Raw genomic sequence first — 19,041 nt, 5'->3', positions numbered from 1 at the left:
TGTGGACATAGAGAATAGTAGGAACTTTCCATTTTCATCTCTCCTTTTATGGCATCTTGACCTAATTGATGGATGTTCCCTGCTATAGGGTTTCCCCGGAGAGGAGGGCCTGTGTAAAGAGCAGTAGCTTTGAGGGACTCAGGAATTTTGCATTACATAGTTACAATTTAGAAACCAAGATGTACAGGTGGGACTATCCCATAAATAGTGACACTCTAGCATTGCATCTGCATATAAAATGTAAACCTACAAGGGAAATAACTTGATTTTCCTTTCAACAAACTATTGGCTGTTATATAGTATAGTCTACATCTTCTGAACACCAAACTTAAAGGGATCCTGTCATCTGATTCATGCTGCACAAACCATAGGTAGCCGGTGACCAGACTAGTCCGGCGCTGCTCCAGCCGGCACCTCTCAGCACTGAACTAGCTGACTGACAGGTACCCCCCTATGTATAGACCTGTCACACATCAGAAACCGCAATGGGAAGAGCTGGATCTTTAAAGTTCATTTTCTCTAAAACATCAAATTGTTTTAGATGAGAATATACAGGAGTGCAATTGTGCAGCCAGTCTGCAATTCATGCTGCCAGTGGTTTGGGCAGCATGAATCAGATGAGTTTCTCTCTAAAGGGGTTCTGCTGTGCAGCATTAATGAAGGTCATGCATATCAAATTGGGGAAGCCCCACCAATCATCTGTTTGCATCTCCCACTGCAGATGAATGAGTGGAGTGTACAGAACTGAGCAGCTTTGTTAACTGCTTTCATGCAGCCACCATTGGAGGAGCAAACAGCTGATGGATGGGAGTGCTGGGTGTCAGACCACTGCTGACATGATATTTATAACATGTCCTCAAAATCAAAATGTTAGTACTTAAAAACCCCATTTAGTCAATATATATATATTACCATTGTTTTTAATTGGGCATTCTCCTGCATGTCAAGAGCGATTTTATTCTGCTAATTTACTGTACTTTACATTCCCATTATTGCAGGAAAAAGAGCATGCGTTGCCGAAAGCTTGGTGCGAATGGAACTTTTTATTTTCTTTTCCATCATCCTGCAAAAATTCACCTTGAAACCTACAGTGAACCCCAAGGACCTTGATATCTCTCCTGCAGAAAATGGTTTTGAAAATTATCCTCCAGCCCGTAAAATTCGACTCATTGCTCGTACCCTGGAAAGTTAGCTAAATTTAATTGCATTAACAGACCAAATCTCCATTAACAGTGCCTTCAGACCCCGTGAAATTTTCTAAATTTTTTCGCGTTACACCCTCAAACATATAAATGTGGTTTATTAGGATATTATGTGATATTTTACAGCAGAGTAGCAAGTATTGGTGTACTTATATTGAGCAAGGCCACGCCCCATGTAGTGACCTAGCCATCAAATGTATGGAGAGCAAGGCAGCGTCCGCTTTTATGTATAACTCATACATACCCTCCAGACCCAAGTCAGAAAATGGTGAATCCCCACAGCACATAGTTCGTGGGGGGGGGGGATTCATAAGACTTCAGTCACACAGAGTGACTGCAGACTTATTGGTTTTGACCAGATAACCCCTTTAAAATGCCCCTCAAAGTTTCCCATGAGGTTTCCGGGCCTTGCAGCTGCCGGGAGACCCGATGGCTTTGAACTCTACTGAAAGGTTGCCTGAGTTCAAGCCACCGGGTCACAAGGTAGCTCAAGTGCTGGACTGTTGAATGCCAGGGGCGAGTGCCGGACAGGCACTGGGTATTGAGTGCAGCTCACATCATTGTCGCCTCGTCTCCATGAGATCAGCGCCACCTGGCAACAATGATGGGAGTTGTAGTCAGCACCCGCAGTCTACATTATATGTAAAATAAACAAATAAATTAAAAAACAGCTTTGGCTCCCACCGATTATTCATAACCAGCAGAGGTAAAGCCACCCACTGAGGGCTGATATTACTAGCCAGGGAAAGCGTCCATTAGGCCCAAATGTTCCCTGGCTATTAATAAAAGCTCACAGCTGTTTGATTAGCTTTTACTGACTAGATTACAGGGGGACCCCAGAAAAAAATTGATGTAGGGCCCCCCTATAAAAGCTAACGAGCAAGAGCAAACCAGACAGCTGGGGGCTGATATTAATAGCCAGGGAAGGGCCATTAATAAGATGCGCCTAATCTGGTGCTTAGCCTCGGCTCTTACCACTTGCCCTAGTGCAGTGGCAAGTAGGGTAATAGGGTTAGGGTTCAAGTCAGCCTTGTATTGGCAGCTGACATAAATCCCAGGTTAGTAATGGAGGTTGTCTATAAGACATCCACCATTACTAACCCCATAGTAAAAGTTTGGAAATGAAGACACTGCATGTAAAAATTACTTTATTTGAAATAAATGTCCACACGGTTTTACTCATTTATATAAGTATAAAAAACAGTTATATGCCTAATCCCTGAAGCCAGTGTCCCCTGTAAAAAACAAACAAACAAAAAAAAAAAAACGAAACAAACAAAAAAAAAGAACAACCCTATCCCTCACCTTTCTGATGTGATGAAATAATCCATAGTGTCACATGACGATCTGGATCAGTTGTAGAGCAGTCACTAATGTGACTTCTCTACACTAGAGCAGGCTGCACACTGTCACAGGCAGTGTATAGCACTGAGCTGCAGTGAGAGAGTTCACAGGAGTTCATCAGATGATGAACTCTGGTGACCTCACAGCACCGATGCTGCATGAGAACTTTCTCACACATGGGCGGTGAAGTAAATGAGATCACTGGAGCTCATCAGCTGATGAACTCCTGTGAACTCTATGGTGGAAGCTCCGAACTAAACACTGCAGAAGCAATTACTCTCCTGTCAGTGTGTAGTCAGCTGCCGAGTAGAATAGTTTCAGCTGCTGATGTGACTATTTATTTTACTCACTTATATAGCGCATTAATTCCACAGCGCTTTACACTGTCCCCATTGGGGCTCACAATTTAAATTCCCTATCAGTATGTCTTTTGGAATGTGGGAGGAAACCGGAGTACACGGAGGAAATCCACGCAAAAACGGGGAGAACTTACAAACTCCTTGCAGATGTTGTCATTGGTGGGATTCGAACCCAGGACCCCAGCGCTGCAAGGCTGCAGTGCTAGCCACTGAGCCACCGTGCTGCTGCCGAACAGACAGTATGGGTTACGGCAGAAAGGTGAGCATTATGGTGTTTTTTAATTTTTGTAGGGAACAGGGGCTTCAGGAATTAGGTGTTAGGTGAGTATAACTTTTTTTATTTCAATATGTATTTATTTATTTTAACCTAACCTCAGAAACAGGCTTATCTGGATGTGAAGTGTGAAAAGATTGGACCAACCTGATCGCATGAACATCAGACGCTGGTACCCACATTCTCTCCTCAAGGACCGCAACCCTTCCAATGATCCAAATATTGAAGAGACCGGCATACCAAGCAAGAATTGATAATCTTCACTATCTGGAATTACAGATTCACATCAGCAATGACTGGGAAAGTTGGTGGTGGAAATGGTTCAGAGGAAGCAATATATATTTGGAGAAATGATCGGTGAAACACATTATGAATCTTAAAAGTGGGTGGTGGAGCAAAGCAAAGCGCTACAGGATTAACAAGGGCAACTATCTTATAGGATCCGATGAACCTGGGTCTTAGTTTCCAAGAAGGAACCTTCAGCTTAATGTTCTTTGAGGACAACCACACCAAATCACTAACAAACAGGTCCTGACTAGATATGAGCAGACAACGTTCACCAATTTAAAAGTCGGCACGAACATTGCACATTCGGATTCGTGTTCAGATTCCAGAGAATTTTCCTCAAAATTCAGCCAAAGTTCGGTAAATTATTGAGCTTCCACTAATGCTTTTGTTAGGACTTTAGCTAGGATAGTGGTGCTGTATGATAATATTTGGACCCTATGTTTCTCAAACTATTAAGAACCCCTTGCCACACTGATGTAACAGATTTAGAAAACCGTTCCACCTCAGGTACTCCTGAAGAACAATTCCTATTGAAGGCGCAGAATTGAGGATGAAAACCTTATGCCATGAAGAACAGGGACTTGCCAATAGATTCATATCAACTGTTATTCACAGCAAACTCAGCAAGAGGTAAATAAGAAACCCAGTTCTCCTGATTATCGGACACAAAGCACCTAAGATATGTTTCAAGGTTCTGGTTCACTCATTCAGTTTGCCCATTAGACAATGGATGAAAAGCAGATGAAAATGAAAGATCAATCCTTAAGCGAGCATAAAATGATTTCCACAATTTGGAAATAAATTGAACCCCCTCGGTCAGAAAAATATCAGATGGAATCCCATGTCATTTAACGATTTCTTTGATAAAAATTTGCGCCAAAGTCTTGGCATTTGGTAAATCAGGTATAGCAATGAAATAAGCCAACTTACTGAATCTATCCACAACCACCAATATTACAGTGTTCCCTACTGATACAGGTAGATAAGTGATGAAATCTAAAAACAAATGAGTCCATGGTCTATAGGGAATTTCTAAAGCTTGAAGAGGCCTGGACTGACGAGTATATGGGGTCTTAGAACGCGCACAAGTACTGCAGGCTGCTACATATTCTTGAATATCCTGTTGAACCCTAAAACACCAAGAAGATCTGTGGTGTCTTTACTGCCAGGATGTCCAGCCAAGATCGAATTATGATGTTCAATCAAAATTTTAAGGCTGAGGTTCACAGGCACGAACAGTTTACCTGAAGGAAAGGTGGCACGGGGCTCTACAACCTCCTAATCCGAATCATAACATATAGTGGCAATAACTACACCCTACTGTAATATAGGAACTGGCTTGCTATTACTTCATCTCCCCGGTAAACAATGAGATAAAGCATCTGCGTCAACATTCTTGTTATTCGGCCTCTACATCACAAAAAAATGTTGAATCTGGTAAAGAATAGTGATGAACGAGAACTAAAATGCTAGGGTACTCGTTGCTTGGGTCCAGCAAATCGTAATGCTCGGGTACTCTACCCAAGCAACGAGCCCAGTGTCAGTAAATAGGAAATTCAAACATTTTCCCGGCGGCCACCCCCGGAGGGGGTCTAAATATTGGCCAAATCTATGGAAACAGTGCTATGGGAACAGCATGGGGAATACCCCAGGAAGCATCTCTGACTCCCAGGTCACTGCTGTGAACAATGTTGTCAGAGTATTACGCTACTTTTACGGACTCACAATAAAACAAACCCAAAATAGATTTTCCTGGACATTCTGTCCAGGGTAATTACTTGTATATAAGGCAAAAAACCCAAAAATGCTTCTCGACACTTTGGGCTATGTTCACACATAGTGTTTTTCATGCGTTTTTACACTTTCGCATTGCTTTCAACGATCAAATTACATTTACTGGTGAATGTATTTTTAACATTTTACTACCTTATCTGGTCATGTGGTGTTTGAGACATAAGACACATCTATACAGTGCTGAAATGACATGGAAACAGCATAAAGAAGACCCTTGGAAGCATCTCTGCATCCCAGGTCACTGCCTCAAACTGTGGTCATCAGACGTGATCCTGTATTATTGTGGTAATAGTACAGACATTTTTGGCAACGTGACCAATATTAAACTCCATTTAAAATGGGCAAGGTGCATTGCAAGGGACAGGGAAGTGGACGTAATGGTGATGGTCCACGCACAGGCTGAGGCTGTGGGCAAGATGAAACTGCCTGCTGAGGGAGCACAACAAACGCCCACATCATGTTGACATAGCTTTCTGTCCCACTTTCTAGGGAGATATAACCACTCTTGAAGCCAGAGCGGTGTGAAAAGGTTGTTGGTTGGATAGGAGATAAATAGATAATGCGTCCAGTCAGTTTGCAACCACCACCACCACTCTGTCTTTCACATGGTCCAGTCTCAGTTGCTGTGAGTCTGGACCACATTATTATTATTATTATGCCATTTATTCCATGGCGCTTTACATGTGAAAAAGGGGTATGCATAGCAAAAACAGTTAAAATAATTTTGAACAAAAACGTGACAGCGACTGGTACAGGAGAAGAGAGGACCCGGTCTGCCAGGGCTTGGTCAACAATGAATGGGTGAGGATACAGTAGGTGAGGGTAGAGCTGGTGGAGTGAGGGTTATTGCAGGTTATACGCTTGTCGGAAGAGGTGGGCTTCAGGTTTCTTTTGAAGGTTTCAACAGTAGGCGATAGTAAGATATGTTGTGGTGGAGAGTTCCAGAGTAGGGGGGATGCACGGGAGAAGTCTTGAATGTGATTGTGGGAAAAGGGGAGCAGAGAAGGAAATCGTGCGAAGATCCGAGGTTGCATGTAGGTATGTACGGGGAGGGAAGGTCACAGATGTATGGAGGGGAAAGGTTGTGGATGGCTAGGGTTTTGAACCTGAGTCTCTGATCAACGGGGAGCCAGTGAAGGAATTGACAGAGAGGAGAGGCTGGGTAATATCAGGGGGGCAGGTAGATTAGTCAGGCAGCAGCGTTTAGGATAGATTGGAGGAGTACGAGAGTGTTAGAAGGAAGGCCACAGAGCAGGAGGCTGCGTTAATATTGAAGAAGCCGGGACCCAGTCAGACCCTGGGATGGAACATGTCTTCTCAACTCAGGATTGCGGGCCCTGGGTCAATCATGATTCAACACAATATTTACAAGGTAGACAGCAACAGTGGTCGGTCTCCTAAACAACAAGCAATTTTTTCATGATGACAGAGGCCACCATCTCCTTAGCTTGCTGCTGGTACTTTTCTGTGGGAATGAGCTTGGCTCCAACCAGCCTGGGATATTTCCAGTGGTTTGTTATTGGCTTCCAGTACCAGAAGCAAAGCCATCCGCAATTTCCTTCTCAGGAATTTTATTTGGTAATCTGAGTGGCTGCCCAAACTTTAGTTTTTCACAAAGGAGCTGAAGACACCGGGTCAAGTTTCTCCAGCAGGACCTGTTTGTTAGATTAGAGGGAGAACAGAATTGGGCTTTGCTAATGTGCCAGATTGCATATTCTTAAGTCTTCTAGATTGCTGGAGCCAGTACGCAGTAAAAAAAAAGCAGCCATAGAGTGTCTGGGAACCTTCGCACAGACTTTTCTTAGCCAGGGCTGCTTCTCAGTGAGAGTTGTATTTCACCACAGTCATATTATTTAGGTTGGATGAAAGGACTGGCATAGAGGGAAACCATATCTACGCCGGCTGTCATTTCTCCTCCACCAGGTTCCGGCCATTGTCACACACAACCATGCCTGGCTGTATGTTCAGTGGTGAGAGCCACAGATCTACCTACTGTGTTACAGCTTTGAAAAACTGCAGCAGTGTGTGGTTTGTCACTTAAGTATAAGCATATTATCTTCAGCACAGCCTGTTGCCGCTTTGCCGAGGCAGTGCTTCCAGCTTGCGACTGATGTGGTCAGTTGCTCGGCCAAGTGGCAACAGGCTGTACTGATGCGAATATGATTAGTAGTGTTGAGCCACCCCCGTAGTGTTCGAGTTTGGTTTGGTTCGTCGAACACCCGTATGTTCGTCGAACACCTTCGAGCACCGTTAAAACCAATGGCAGGCAAACAAAAACACATAGAAAACACCTTCAAAGGTGTCCAAAAGCTGACAAACTGCTCAGAAGACACAACTAGCACATGGAAAAGTGACAAGTACATATAGTCATGCGAAAAGAAAAAAGGTGGAGGAGTAAAAGGAGGGGGAGACACAGATATAGGCATGTCATGCCCTTCTAAAACCAAAAAAGTGCGAAGCCGACACGGCCAATTCGTTCCTACCAGTGCGACCTCCGTGTCGCCGGGTTTGTGCCAGAGCCGCAGTGGACCCTGACGGCCAGCCCTCCTCTCCCATTACTTGTGCCTGTCCGCTGGTGGGTCGAGCGAGCCCCCCTGCGGTGGAGGCAGGTCTAATCTTTTTAATTTAAATTGTCTCTCTAATTTGAATGAGTACACTTTAAATCCTTGGATCTATTGGAGGGCAAGTCTAATGCCAGCAGCCGCGTAATTCCAGCTCCAGTAGCGTCCACTAAAGGTGCTACAGTTAAAAAGCTTTTATAAGGATCGAGCTTGGCGGTCCACCGCAAGGATTCCTACCGCCAGTACCAGCCCCTATGCCTTGGGGGTGCCTCCCCGATACTCTTCACGGAGTGTCCCGGGGGCCCGAACCATTTCCTTTGAGAAAATTAAGTGTCCAAACTACAGGAGGTGTAGGTTGCTTAACAGCTGGGATAATCCGCTGACTAGCAGACACTGCTACTAGGTCCAAATTATTTCCTGGGCTAGATGCAGTTAAAAATTTGTAATTAGATACTCTCGTTGGATGCTAAGAAAGCATTCCATAGTCTCCTGGCATGCCATATATTATTCTCTTAAAAAGCTTGGGGTAGGGGTTTAGGGGACCCTTTTATAGGCAAAATCACGGCCCTGTATCGCAAAACCTCACCTAGGCTGAAGATAAATGGAACATTTTCATCACCTTTCATAATCACCAATGGGACAAGGCAGGGATGTCCTCTGTCCCCTCTCTTATACATCCTAGTGACGGAGCACCTGCTCTCATCAATTCGCCATAATCCCAATATTAGGTGGATTGAGGTGGGAGGCACCGAGTACAAGTGCTCTGCATTTGCTGATCATGTCCTATTATATATCACTCAATCACATATATCCACCCCTGCTGTTATGGCTGAAATAGATCACTTTGTTACATGGTCAAATTTTAAAATCAATGCTGCGAAGTCTGAGGCCCTCGATGTCTCCCTCCCCAAATCCATACAGGATTCCATCCAGTCCAACTTTCCCTTTGCCTGGCCCTCACAGGGTATCAAATACTTAGGAATTCCTATTCATAGAGACCTCTCCCATCTATGTTATCTTAATTTTGGGCCCTTTATTGAACAACTCCATACAGACCACGGTTGGCAAGTTAGAACTGTAAGATTCACAACGTGAACCACTGGTGTTTTGTGGAAAAGCACATGTACACTGTGTTCCAAATTATTATGCAAAAAGTGTTTAGGAGTGATAAGGGAAGAATTTGTTTGTTTGTCAGTTTAACTCATTGATGTTGATGTGTGTCAGGGCTCTTTATATCACTGTAAGCAATTGCAGACACCTGTGCTAATTAGTTTGGCAGGTGTGTCCAATGAAAGGCAAGACTACTTAAGAAGGCTGTCCCACATTATTAAGCAGCCTACATTTTCTGCCCTGAAGGGGTAAAGATGATATCCCTAATGTATGTGGAGTTTCTCAAACAGCACTTCCTGCCATGGTTCAAGAAGAAGAACCGTGTATTCCGTAGCAAGATCATTTTCATACATGATAATGCACCTTATCATGCTGCACATAACACATCTGCATCTCTGGCTGATATGGGCATAAAAGGGGACAAACTTAAGGTGTGACCCCCCATGCTCCCCTGACCTCAACCCCATTGAGAACCTCTGGAGCATCATCAAAAGGAGTGTCTAAGATGGCGGGAGGCAGTTCACATCTAAGCAACAGCTCTGGGAGGGTATTTTGTCCTCATGCAAAACAATTGAAGCAGAAACCATCCAAAACCTGACAAATTCAATGGACGAGAGAGTTCAGAAGCTCCTTTCGAACAAGGGGTCCTATGTGCAAATGTAACATCACGTAGAATAAAGTTTTGAGTTGAAAACTGTTTGATTTCAGTTTCTAAAAACCTGCTAATGCTTATAATTTCAAAAATGACCATTTTTTTTGTTCTTTATTAAAATGAAAAGGTTGATCGAAGAGTGTGGGGGATCTAAGAGTGTGGCAACCCAGTAGTCAGGATTATTTCGAATTCTGACACTCTGAGGGTCATGTTGCAGGTAGTGCAGCAAGAAGGCACTCATGTGTCTTGCGCATCTAGGAGCCCCAAAATTATTTTCCGGGCTAGATGCAGCTAAAAATTATTATTAATTTGAAAGCTGGTGGAGTTTAGTATAGATGGCCTAATAGAATCAGTACTGCAAACTGCTACAAGGCCCAAATTATTTTCCAGCCAAGATACAGATAAACATGATTAGTAATTTTAAATCTGGTGGAGTTTAGTATAGATGGCCTAATAGAATCAGTACTGCAAACTGCTACAAGGCCCAAATTATTTTCCAGTCAATATACAGGCTCCGGCCATTTATCCAGATTGGAAGCCCAAAAAGAGCAAGGGTCCAGTGACAGTCATGGCTTCAATGTTTACTTGGAGATACTCCTGTACCATCGTCTCTAGGCGTTGACTATGTGTCAGACTTCTTGTCTCCTGTGGCCTTGCAAAGGATGGGCTAAAAAAGTGGTGAAATGATTCCGCAAAATTGATGTTACCAGCAGATACTGTGGTTCTGTTACGGTTTGAGTGCTGAACACTCGACGGTCCCACGGTTGGCAAGTTGGAACTGTGAGATTCACTACGTGCACTACTAGTTTTTTGTGGAAAAGCACATGTAAGATTCTGTAACAGTCTCTACTGATACTCCTGCATGCCTGCATCTCTTTCTATGGCATGAATAATTTCTGCAAATTTACTTTTGTACCGAAGATCTAACAGTGTGGCAACCCAGTAGTCAGGATTATTTCGAATTCTCACAATTCGAGGGTCATGTTGCAGGTAGTGCAGCAAGAAGGCACTCATGTGTCTTGCGCATTCAGGAGCACCAAGTCCCTGTTGTATTGGTGGCGACGTAACAATCATGCTTCCTTCCTCTGCCCTCTCCCCCCAACCTCGCACAACAGAAATGTGATCAAGGTCTCCCTCATCTGATGAGTCTTCCATCAGTTCGTCCTCCACTTCTTCCTGGGCTCCTGCACCTTCCTCACTAGTTTGGCTGCTACCATGCGCCCTGGTAAAACCATCTCCCCCACCCTCACATGCCTGCCTCCTTGGTGCTGCAGACCGTCTGGACCTTGCAGATGTTAGCCCTTCCACATACAACTCCTCCTCCTCTACTTTCTCCACCTCCTCTTATGCCACCACTTGACTCCGAATTCTGTCAGCACTAAACATCTTCGTCGCCATTTCCAAACTGTGCAGAAGGGTGCATAGGTCCCTGCTCTGAGACCACTCCTCCAGCGTGATTTGCCCCACCTCTAGATCTCTTTGGCCCAGGCTATACGTCAGAATTTATTGCACCAGGGCTTGTCGGTGCTGCCACAGTCACTGCAACATGTGCAGAGTTGAATTCCACCGGGTAGGCTCATCGCTTTTTAGCCGGTGAAGTGGCAGGCCCAACGACTTTTGTAGAGATGTAAGTCGCTGAGCTGCAGGATGCGAATGACGGAAGTGAGCACGCAGCAACCATGCCTTCTGCAGAACGCCATCTAGTCCGGGATAGTGGGCTAAAAATTGCTGGACAACCAAGTTCAACACGTGAGCCATACAAGGCACGTGTGTGGCATTGCCCCGGCGAAGGGCCGCTCCCAGGTTTGCAGCATTGTTGCACATGGCCTTCCCTGGTTTCAGGTCCAGTGGAGACAACCATTCATGAAACTGGTTCTCCAGAGCTGACCACAACTCCTCAGCTGTGTGACTCACATTTCCCAGACATTTCAAAGTAAAAACCGCCTGATGACGTTGAGCCCTGCTGCCAGCATAGTAAGGAGGTGTGCAGGATCCCTTCTGCACAGTTAGAAAGCTTGTGGCATGATCAGACAGGCTTTGGGTGCAGGTGGAGGACCGAGAGGAGGTTGAGGAGGCAGAAGCAGTGGAGGAACTTTCACCGAGCTAAAGAATATGGCTGTGGTGAAATACAGCTCCCACTGAGAAGCAGTTTCAAACTAATTAACATTGGGCCCACCAGAGGATTTGATTCTGAAGGCTCACCTCCCCCCCCCCCCCCCCCGCTCAAGAGCCCCATTCCTGCTGCAAAGTATGCACGATCATGAACTCTCCTGATGGAGAAGCCACGGCTCACCCGAGGATTCTCAGGTGGGCCTGTACAAAGCTGCCGAGAAGCAGCCCTGGTTAGGAAAAGTGTGTGGGAATGATCATGGACACTGTCTGCATTTTTAATGTGGACTGGCTCTGTACCGTCCCTGGCCACATTCACCTGTCAATGTGTTTGTGGTTAGGCGGTACTTCCCAGTAAGTGCACTGGGGAGGGCACCGGTAGTGATGTGAGACCTGTGCTTGTGGAAGGTGGAGATGACACCGGGAGAAATGGTGGCGTCTGGGAACAGAGTATGGATACCCGGCCACCGCCATGAGGTTGTGGACAGCTTCCGCCTCCACGAGCCTAAAAGGCCATATTTCAAGTGCAAGCAGCTGCCCAGAAATCTGGCTGCAATTGCGGCCTGAGGGTGGATGGCTGGCTGCATACTTGTGCTTGCATTCCAAGGAATAGGGTAGGGTCAACTGAACGTTGCGCTGGGACAAGGACGTGGACGGTGATTGCTGTTCGCATTCGCCAAGGATCACTTATGATGGTCATACTTTTAGGCAGTGACCTGGGAGTCAGAGATGCTTTCAGGGGTCTTCCCCATGCTGTTCCCATGTCTTTTCAGCAATGTATGCATGTGTCTGATGATGTGTCACACACCACATGGCTAAATAAGGATGTAAAATGTTAAAATGACATTTCCCAGTGAATGCATTTGTCTTGGTTGAAACTCTACGTGTGAACATAGCCCAAGGTGTTGAGGAGCATTTTTGTTTTTGGTCATTTATTTTGCCTTATATGCAAGTCATTCCCTGAAAAGTATGTTCTTTAACATATTATTTCCCAGAAAAATCTATTTTGATTTCGTTTTTGCATATTTTATTGTGAGTTGTAAAAATGGTGTAATACCTGTGACATCGTTGTTGACAGCAGTGACCTGGGAGTCAGAAATGCTTCCAGGTGTCTTCCCCATGCTGTCCCCATGTCATTTTAGCACTGTTTCCATAGATTTGGGCAATTTTTAGACCCTCTGCAGACCGCTAGGGGGAGCCGCCGGAACAATGCTCGAGTTTCCCAAAGACTTACATTGGGCTCGTTACTCGGACTGAGCACTCGAGCATTCCAATTTGCTCGACTCGAACAACAAGTACCCGAGCATTTTAGTGCCCGCTCATCACTAATTATTACTATTACAGCGACGTTTCTTCCATGGCGCTCTATATGTCAAAAGGAGTCACCGTCGGTGACTCACAGACTGGTACAAGAGGAGAGCAGACACTGCCCGCTAGGGCGCACAAACAATCTACAAGGGATAGGTGAGGATACAGTGGATCAGGGTACAACTATTCGTTCATTGGTATGCTGCTGTGAGTGTTACCGCAGATTGTACCCTTGTCACCAGAAGTGGGTCTTCAGCTTCCTTTTCAAGGTTTGCACAGTGAGCGAGTGTCTGATGTGTTATGGTACAGAATTACACAGTAGCGGAGATGCATGGGACAAATCTTGTATGTGATCGTGACTAGAAGAGATAAGAGGGAAGTAGAGAAGGAGATCTTGGAAGGATGGGAGTTTGCGTGCAGGCAACTAGTACAGGGAGACTAGGTCACACATGTATGGAGGAGACAGGTGTTCGATGGCTTGGTATGCCAAAGTTAGATTTTTTTAACTGGAGTCTCTGGGCAATAGGGAGCCAGCGCCGGGATTGACAGAGGGGAGAAGCCTGGGAATAGCTGCGTGACAGGTGAATTAATCGGCCAGCAAAATTTAGGAAAGATTGGAGGGGTGTGAGAATGGTAGAAGGGAGGCCACAGAGCAGGAATTTGTAGTAGTCGAGGCGGGAGATGATGAGGGCGTGCACTGGTGTTTTTCTGGATTCATGGTTGAGGAATGTGCGGATCCCCGATATACTTTGGAGTTGGAGTCAGCAGCAGCAAGTGGAAAGAGCTTCGATCTGGCATTTGAAGGACTGATCAAAGTCAAGCTTGCGTAACTGGGGATAGTGGGCCTCCATTCATTTTGATGGATAGGTCAGTTGGGGGGTGTGAATGAGATGGTGGAAAGATGATGTATTCTGTTTTATGCATGTTAATTTTTACAAATCTAGCAGAGAAGAAAGATGAAATACAGGACACACATTGTGGGATTCTCGTTAGTAAGGAGGTGATATCAGGACACACAGATCTACCTCTCTGAACATCAGCATAGAGGTGATACTGAAAGCCGTGAGACCATGAGCTGTCCCAGGCCTAAGGTGTAGATGGAGAAGAGCCTGCGTCCTACAACTGAACCTTAGGGGACACCAACAAAACGGGGTGAGAGGAGGAAGTGTTGTGTGACTGATAGACACTGAATGTCCTGACGGTTAGGTATGAAAAGATAAAAGAGAGGGCCAAGTTTATGATGCAGAGAGATGAGCGTTTGTAGTAAGAGGGTGTGGTCTACTGTGTCGAATACAGATGACAGGTCTAGGAGGAGGAAGACAGTAGTCTGGCTTGAATTTGGTCGTTAGTAGGTCATTGTTTACTTTAGTCAGGGCAGTTTCAGTGGAATGGTGAGATCGGAAGCCAGATTGTAAGCGTTCAAGGAGGGAGCAGGAGGATAGATGGGAGGACAGTTCAATATAGACGTGTTGATCCAGTAGTTTGGAGGTTTAAGGGAGAAGTGAGATGGGGCGATAGCTGAACATATGATGGGTAAAGGGAGGGCTTTTGGAGGATGGGTGTGATCGAGGTATGTTTGAATCATGAGAGGAAGACGCCAGTTGTTAATGACAGGGAGAAGAGGAGGGTTAGACTTGGGATGAAGAGAGTGGTATGGTTTAGAATGAGGTAGGATGGTATTAGGTCAAGTTCACAGGTGGTGGGATGAGATTTGGAGAGTAATTATGGTCTTCCGTGATGGCAGAGAAGCTGGTTTTGGAGGAGGAGAGTTGAGTCGTTATGAGAGAGAAGAGACTGTTGGGACTTTAAGCTAAAGCTTTGCCCTATATTGTCAATCTTCTGCTTGAAGAAAGAGGCCAAGTCTTCAGCTGAGATGAGAGGAGAGGGCTGGGGAGCTGTTGAACAGAGGAGGGACTTGAAAGTACTGAATAGCTCTTTAGGGTTGTGAGACATGCCTGATATGAGAGATGAGAAGTACAGTAGGTTTGTTTTGCTGCAGTGAGCAATTGTGCAGCATTTTGAAAACTTCTGATACTGGACTCAACTCCATTTCTTTGGCAGTCGCACAGGGGTACGCCTTGTAGATGAGAGGCAGTAAGAGCATGTGCTCCAGTAGATGACAAGCACTGCCTCAAGTGGCCTCTGCTCCTCTTCCTCCACCTTTACACACAGTACAGTCCTCAGAGGTGGCACCCCAATTACCCTTGTTTTCACCCACGTCACAACTCTCCAAAAGGCCAACCGACTATTGGGAAGAACAGATGGGCGAGTCTGCAGAGCTGTTCACACATTCTATTCCGGGGCATCAGAGGTCTAATCCAAAGCGTCACAGACTGAAGAGGGGGAAAGCATGTGTAGCAATGCCCAAAATTTTTTTCAGTTGATTCGGGCCCAGACAAAGTAGGGTCTGAGAAGAATCCAAACCCTCGTCACCAGATATTAACCCCCGGGGGTGGGCATGGATGGGTTGGAAAAAGAAATAAATACACATCAGAACATGGAGAACTAAACTAATAGAAAATGGGTTGGAGAACTAACCTACTAAACAGCTAGGGTTTGAGAACTAAACCACTAGACACCAAGGTGTCACTAGACAGCAAGTGTTGGAATCCTCAGGGCTTGCGGGACAAACCCCTGTATCTAACACTTTCTCCAGTGCTTCTGCATCCTCCACCTCCTCTAGGGCCTCCACCTGCGCCCACAACCTCTGCCTTACTAAGACACATGTTCCAACAGTGCAGAGAAAATCCCCCCCACCTCCATACTGCCCAGCCAGGTTTCACCGCAATCAGCCAGTGTTAAAATTAATATGCCTTGGAGATCGCAGTCATACAGCTGAAGAGTTGTGGACAGTGGCTGTCTCCACTGAACCTGGAGCAAGTGAAGACCGTTTACAATAACGGTGCAAACCCGGTGGCGGCCCTACACTGGAGCAACCTCAGACACAGCCTTTCTTGGCTCGCGTCCTCAACCTGATGGTACAAGCAATTTATCCGCTACTATCCTGGCCTGTATGCGCTGCTGCAGAAACCACTGTCTCTGCGTGCTCACTTAAAACTATAAAAATGAGCAGGATCTTTAGTGTAAAAGCCAGACTACTAGACAACGAGCAGACTCCTTCATGATGATGAAGGCCACCATCTCCTTAGCTTGCTGGTACTTTTCTTTGGGAATGAGCTTGTCTCCAACCAGCCAGGAATATCCAGTGAATGGCACACCACGGTTTGGTATTAGCACCCAGTACCAGAAGCAAAGTCATCCACAATTTCCGTACCTCAGGAATTTTATTTGGCAGACTGGCTGAGCAAATGTTAGTTTCTCACAAAGGAGCTGAAGACACTGAGTGGCAGTAGGTGCAAGTTTCTCCAGCATGTCGTCTATGTTATTGTTAGATATCAGAGGGAGAACATAACTGGGCTTTGCCAAGGTGCCATATTGAATCTTAAGTCTTTTAGACCCTGCCCTTGTGGCCTTACATTCTACAGGATGGTGGGGAAGGAGACAGTAGATTGTAGAGTTGCATTAGCTCCGGTGGTGTTGAGGTGAAGTGGCAGTGAGGCAATGGCAGGCTGTAGGCTGTCTTTAAGAGATGGGTTTTCTTTTTGTGTCTGAAGGATCCGAATGTGGTGGCTAATCTGATGCATTGAGGCACAGAATTCCAGAGTATGGGGGATTTTTGGTAGAAGTATTGGAGGTGATTGGGTGAGGAATAGTGATGAGCGAGCACTGAAATGCTCGGGTCCTCGATGCTCTGGTCGAGCACATTGGAATACTTGGGTGCTCAACCCGAGCAACGATCAAAATGTAAGTCTATGGGAAGCTCAAGCATTTTTCAGGCGGCTCCCCCTGGCGGTCTGCAGAGGGCCTAAAAATTGCCCAAATCGATGGGAACAGTGCTCAAATGAAATGGGAACAGCGTGAGGAAGACCCCTGGAAGCATTTCTGACTCCCAGGTCACTTCTGTCAACAACGTTGTCAGAGGTATTACTCCACTTTTACGGACTCACAATAAATCATACCAAAACTAAACCAAAATGGATTTTCCTGGGAAATATGTTAAGGAACATCGTTTCCAGGGTAATGACTTGTATATAAAGCAAAATAAATAACCAAAAGCAAAAATGCTCCTCCACACCTTGGGCTATGTTCACACGTAGCGTTTTTGATGCGTTTTTCACTTTTGCATTGCTTTCAACCGTGACAAATGCATTCACCAGGAAATGTCATTTTAACATTTTACAACCTTATCTGGCCTTGTGGTGTGTGAGATATCATCAGACACATTGTGTTTCATTTATGAAGGAGGGACTCTGAAAGTCACAAAGCCTATTTTTAGAGGGCCATCAGGCGGTCTTTACTATTCTTAAAGGGCCAGCAGTCGGCTATGTTTTATTGTTCCCATTACTAAAGAGTGGGTCTCCTATACTGTTATTGCGTATGCAGTGAGTGGCAGGGCTGCCCAAAATTTGGACGCACCCCAGTACCACTTTGAAGAGACTTAGAGGTGGGCCTCCTGAAAACAATGTTCCCATTATTAGGAAGTAGGTCTCCCATTGTGTTTGCCTATGTAGTGAATGCAAGGGTTGCCTAAAATTTGGAGGCATTTGGAAGAGACGTGGAGGAGGGCCTCATAAAAAAAAAAAAAAAAAAAAAAAAAAATGTTCCCATTAGAAAGGAGCTGGCCTCCTATGCTTGTAATGCCCATGCACTAAGTGTATGGGCTGACAAACATTTACCCCTGGTGAGTATACATGATCATACTGTAATTTTTTTTTTTTTTTTTTTAAGGGCATCATAAACACCCTTAAAAAAAATTATGTTGGTGTTGCATCATGGACCACGCTCACCCTGGTGGTGTGGAAGAAGATGAGGAGAAGGAGGAGGACAAGAGCAAATAGCCAAAAATCAGTAAGCGTATACCCATATGTGGGTGTGAAAAGGTGCATGGGAATAAACCTCCCAAAAATAGACACTGGATTTGAGTTTATGTTACGCTGCTATCATTCGGTGGTGTTGAGAAGTCTGGCCCAATGCAGCCCTTGTTCATTTTTATAAGAGTCAGCCTGTCAGCATTTTCAGTTGACAGGCGGATGCGCTTATCAGTTATAATTCCACGAGCAGCACTAAAAACCCGCTGTGATACAATGCTGGCGGAAGGCAGGCCAGGACCTCCAAGGCATAGAGAGCCAGTTCATTCCACGTATCCAGCTTGGATACCTAATAATTATAAGGCACAGAGGAATCACGGAGGACGTTGGTACGGTCGGCAAAGTACTCCCTCAGCATCTTCCCAAACTTTACACTCCTTGTGAGAGTACCCGCGCCTCAGGGCCTGTGCAATGGGAGGGGCTGAGAAAATTCTCCCAGAACTTTGACAGTGCTCCTCTGCCTCTGCTGGATTGAAGTTGTGTCTCTCTCGCCTGTACTCCTTGGTTGTCCAACAAAGTGTGCCCTCTGCCACCAGCGTTTTCAGATGGGAATTTTTTTAATAGTTCCACAACAAAGGCCTTCTGATACAACCCCATTTTTGTAGACCTGTCCACCTCAGGAATAAGAGATATAAAGTTCTCCTTGTAGCGTAGGTCTAGAAGTGTCACCAACCAGTAAAGACTGTCACCCAAAATATGGGAAAGGCAGCTTAACAAACTCAGCCATGCATGCCAGACTGCTAAAAGGCAAGACTTCCATATCCTTACCAAGAGGATGACTGACCATGCTCTCCTCCTCCTCCTCCTCTCTGTCCTCTGGCCATCCACGCTGAACAGACGGTATGACAGCGGTGCAGGTAGTACCGTCTATAGCTCATGAAACTAGCTCCTCTTCTTCTTCCTCTTCCTCATTGTCACTCAAACCATGTTGGGATGAGATGAGGCTGGGCTGTGTGTAATCACCCATTACGTGTTCTTGATCCATCTCATCGTGCTCCGCCTGCAATGCATCCTCTTTGTGATCAGAGAGCATTTCAGAAGACAGAGAAGCGGGATGGTGACGCTAATTATGACGTCATCGCTGCTCATCATCTTGGTGGAGTCCTCAAAGT

The 19,041-nt window shown here is 45.5% G+C and overlaps 1 protein-coding gene across 1 annotated transcript in view; it reads left to right on the top strand.

Annotated features, from left to right (window-relative positions):
• Positions 1 to 17,791, top strand: part of LOC141154952 (cytochrome P450 2G1-like) — a 61,645-nt gene extending 43,854 nt beyond the window's left edge. The window contains exon 9 of the mRNA XM_073641531.1: positions 999 to 17,791. Within this exon, the coding sequence (XP_073497632.1) occupies positions 999 to 1,192 (194 nt within the window). The 3' untranslated portion in view covers positions 1,193 to 17,791. The remainder of the gene's footprint in view (positions 1 to 998) is intronic.
• The last annotated feature ends 1,250 nt before the right edge of the window (positions 17,792 to 19,041 follow it).

The sequence above is a fragment of the Phyllobates terribilis genome, unplaced genomic scaffold (assembly GCF_046119375.1).
Source record: "Phyllobates terribilis strain yellow unplaced genomic scaffold, ASM4611937v1 Scaffold_7__3_contigs__length_470593459, whole genome shotgun sequence".
NCBI lineage: Eukaryota > Metazoa > Chordata > Amphibia > Anura > Dendrobatidae > Phyllobates > Phyllobates terribilis.
The sequence above is the reverse complement of the archived record's forward strand: the minus strand, read 5'-3'. Positions and strand labels throughout refer to the sequence as shown.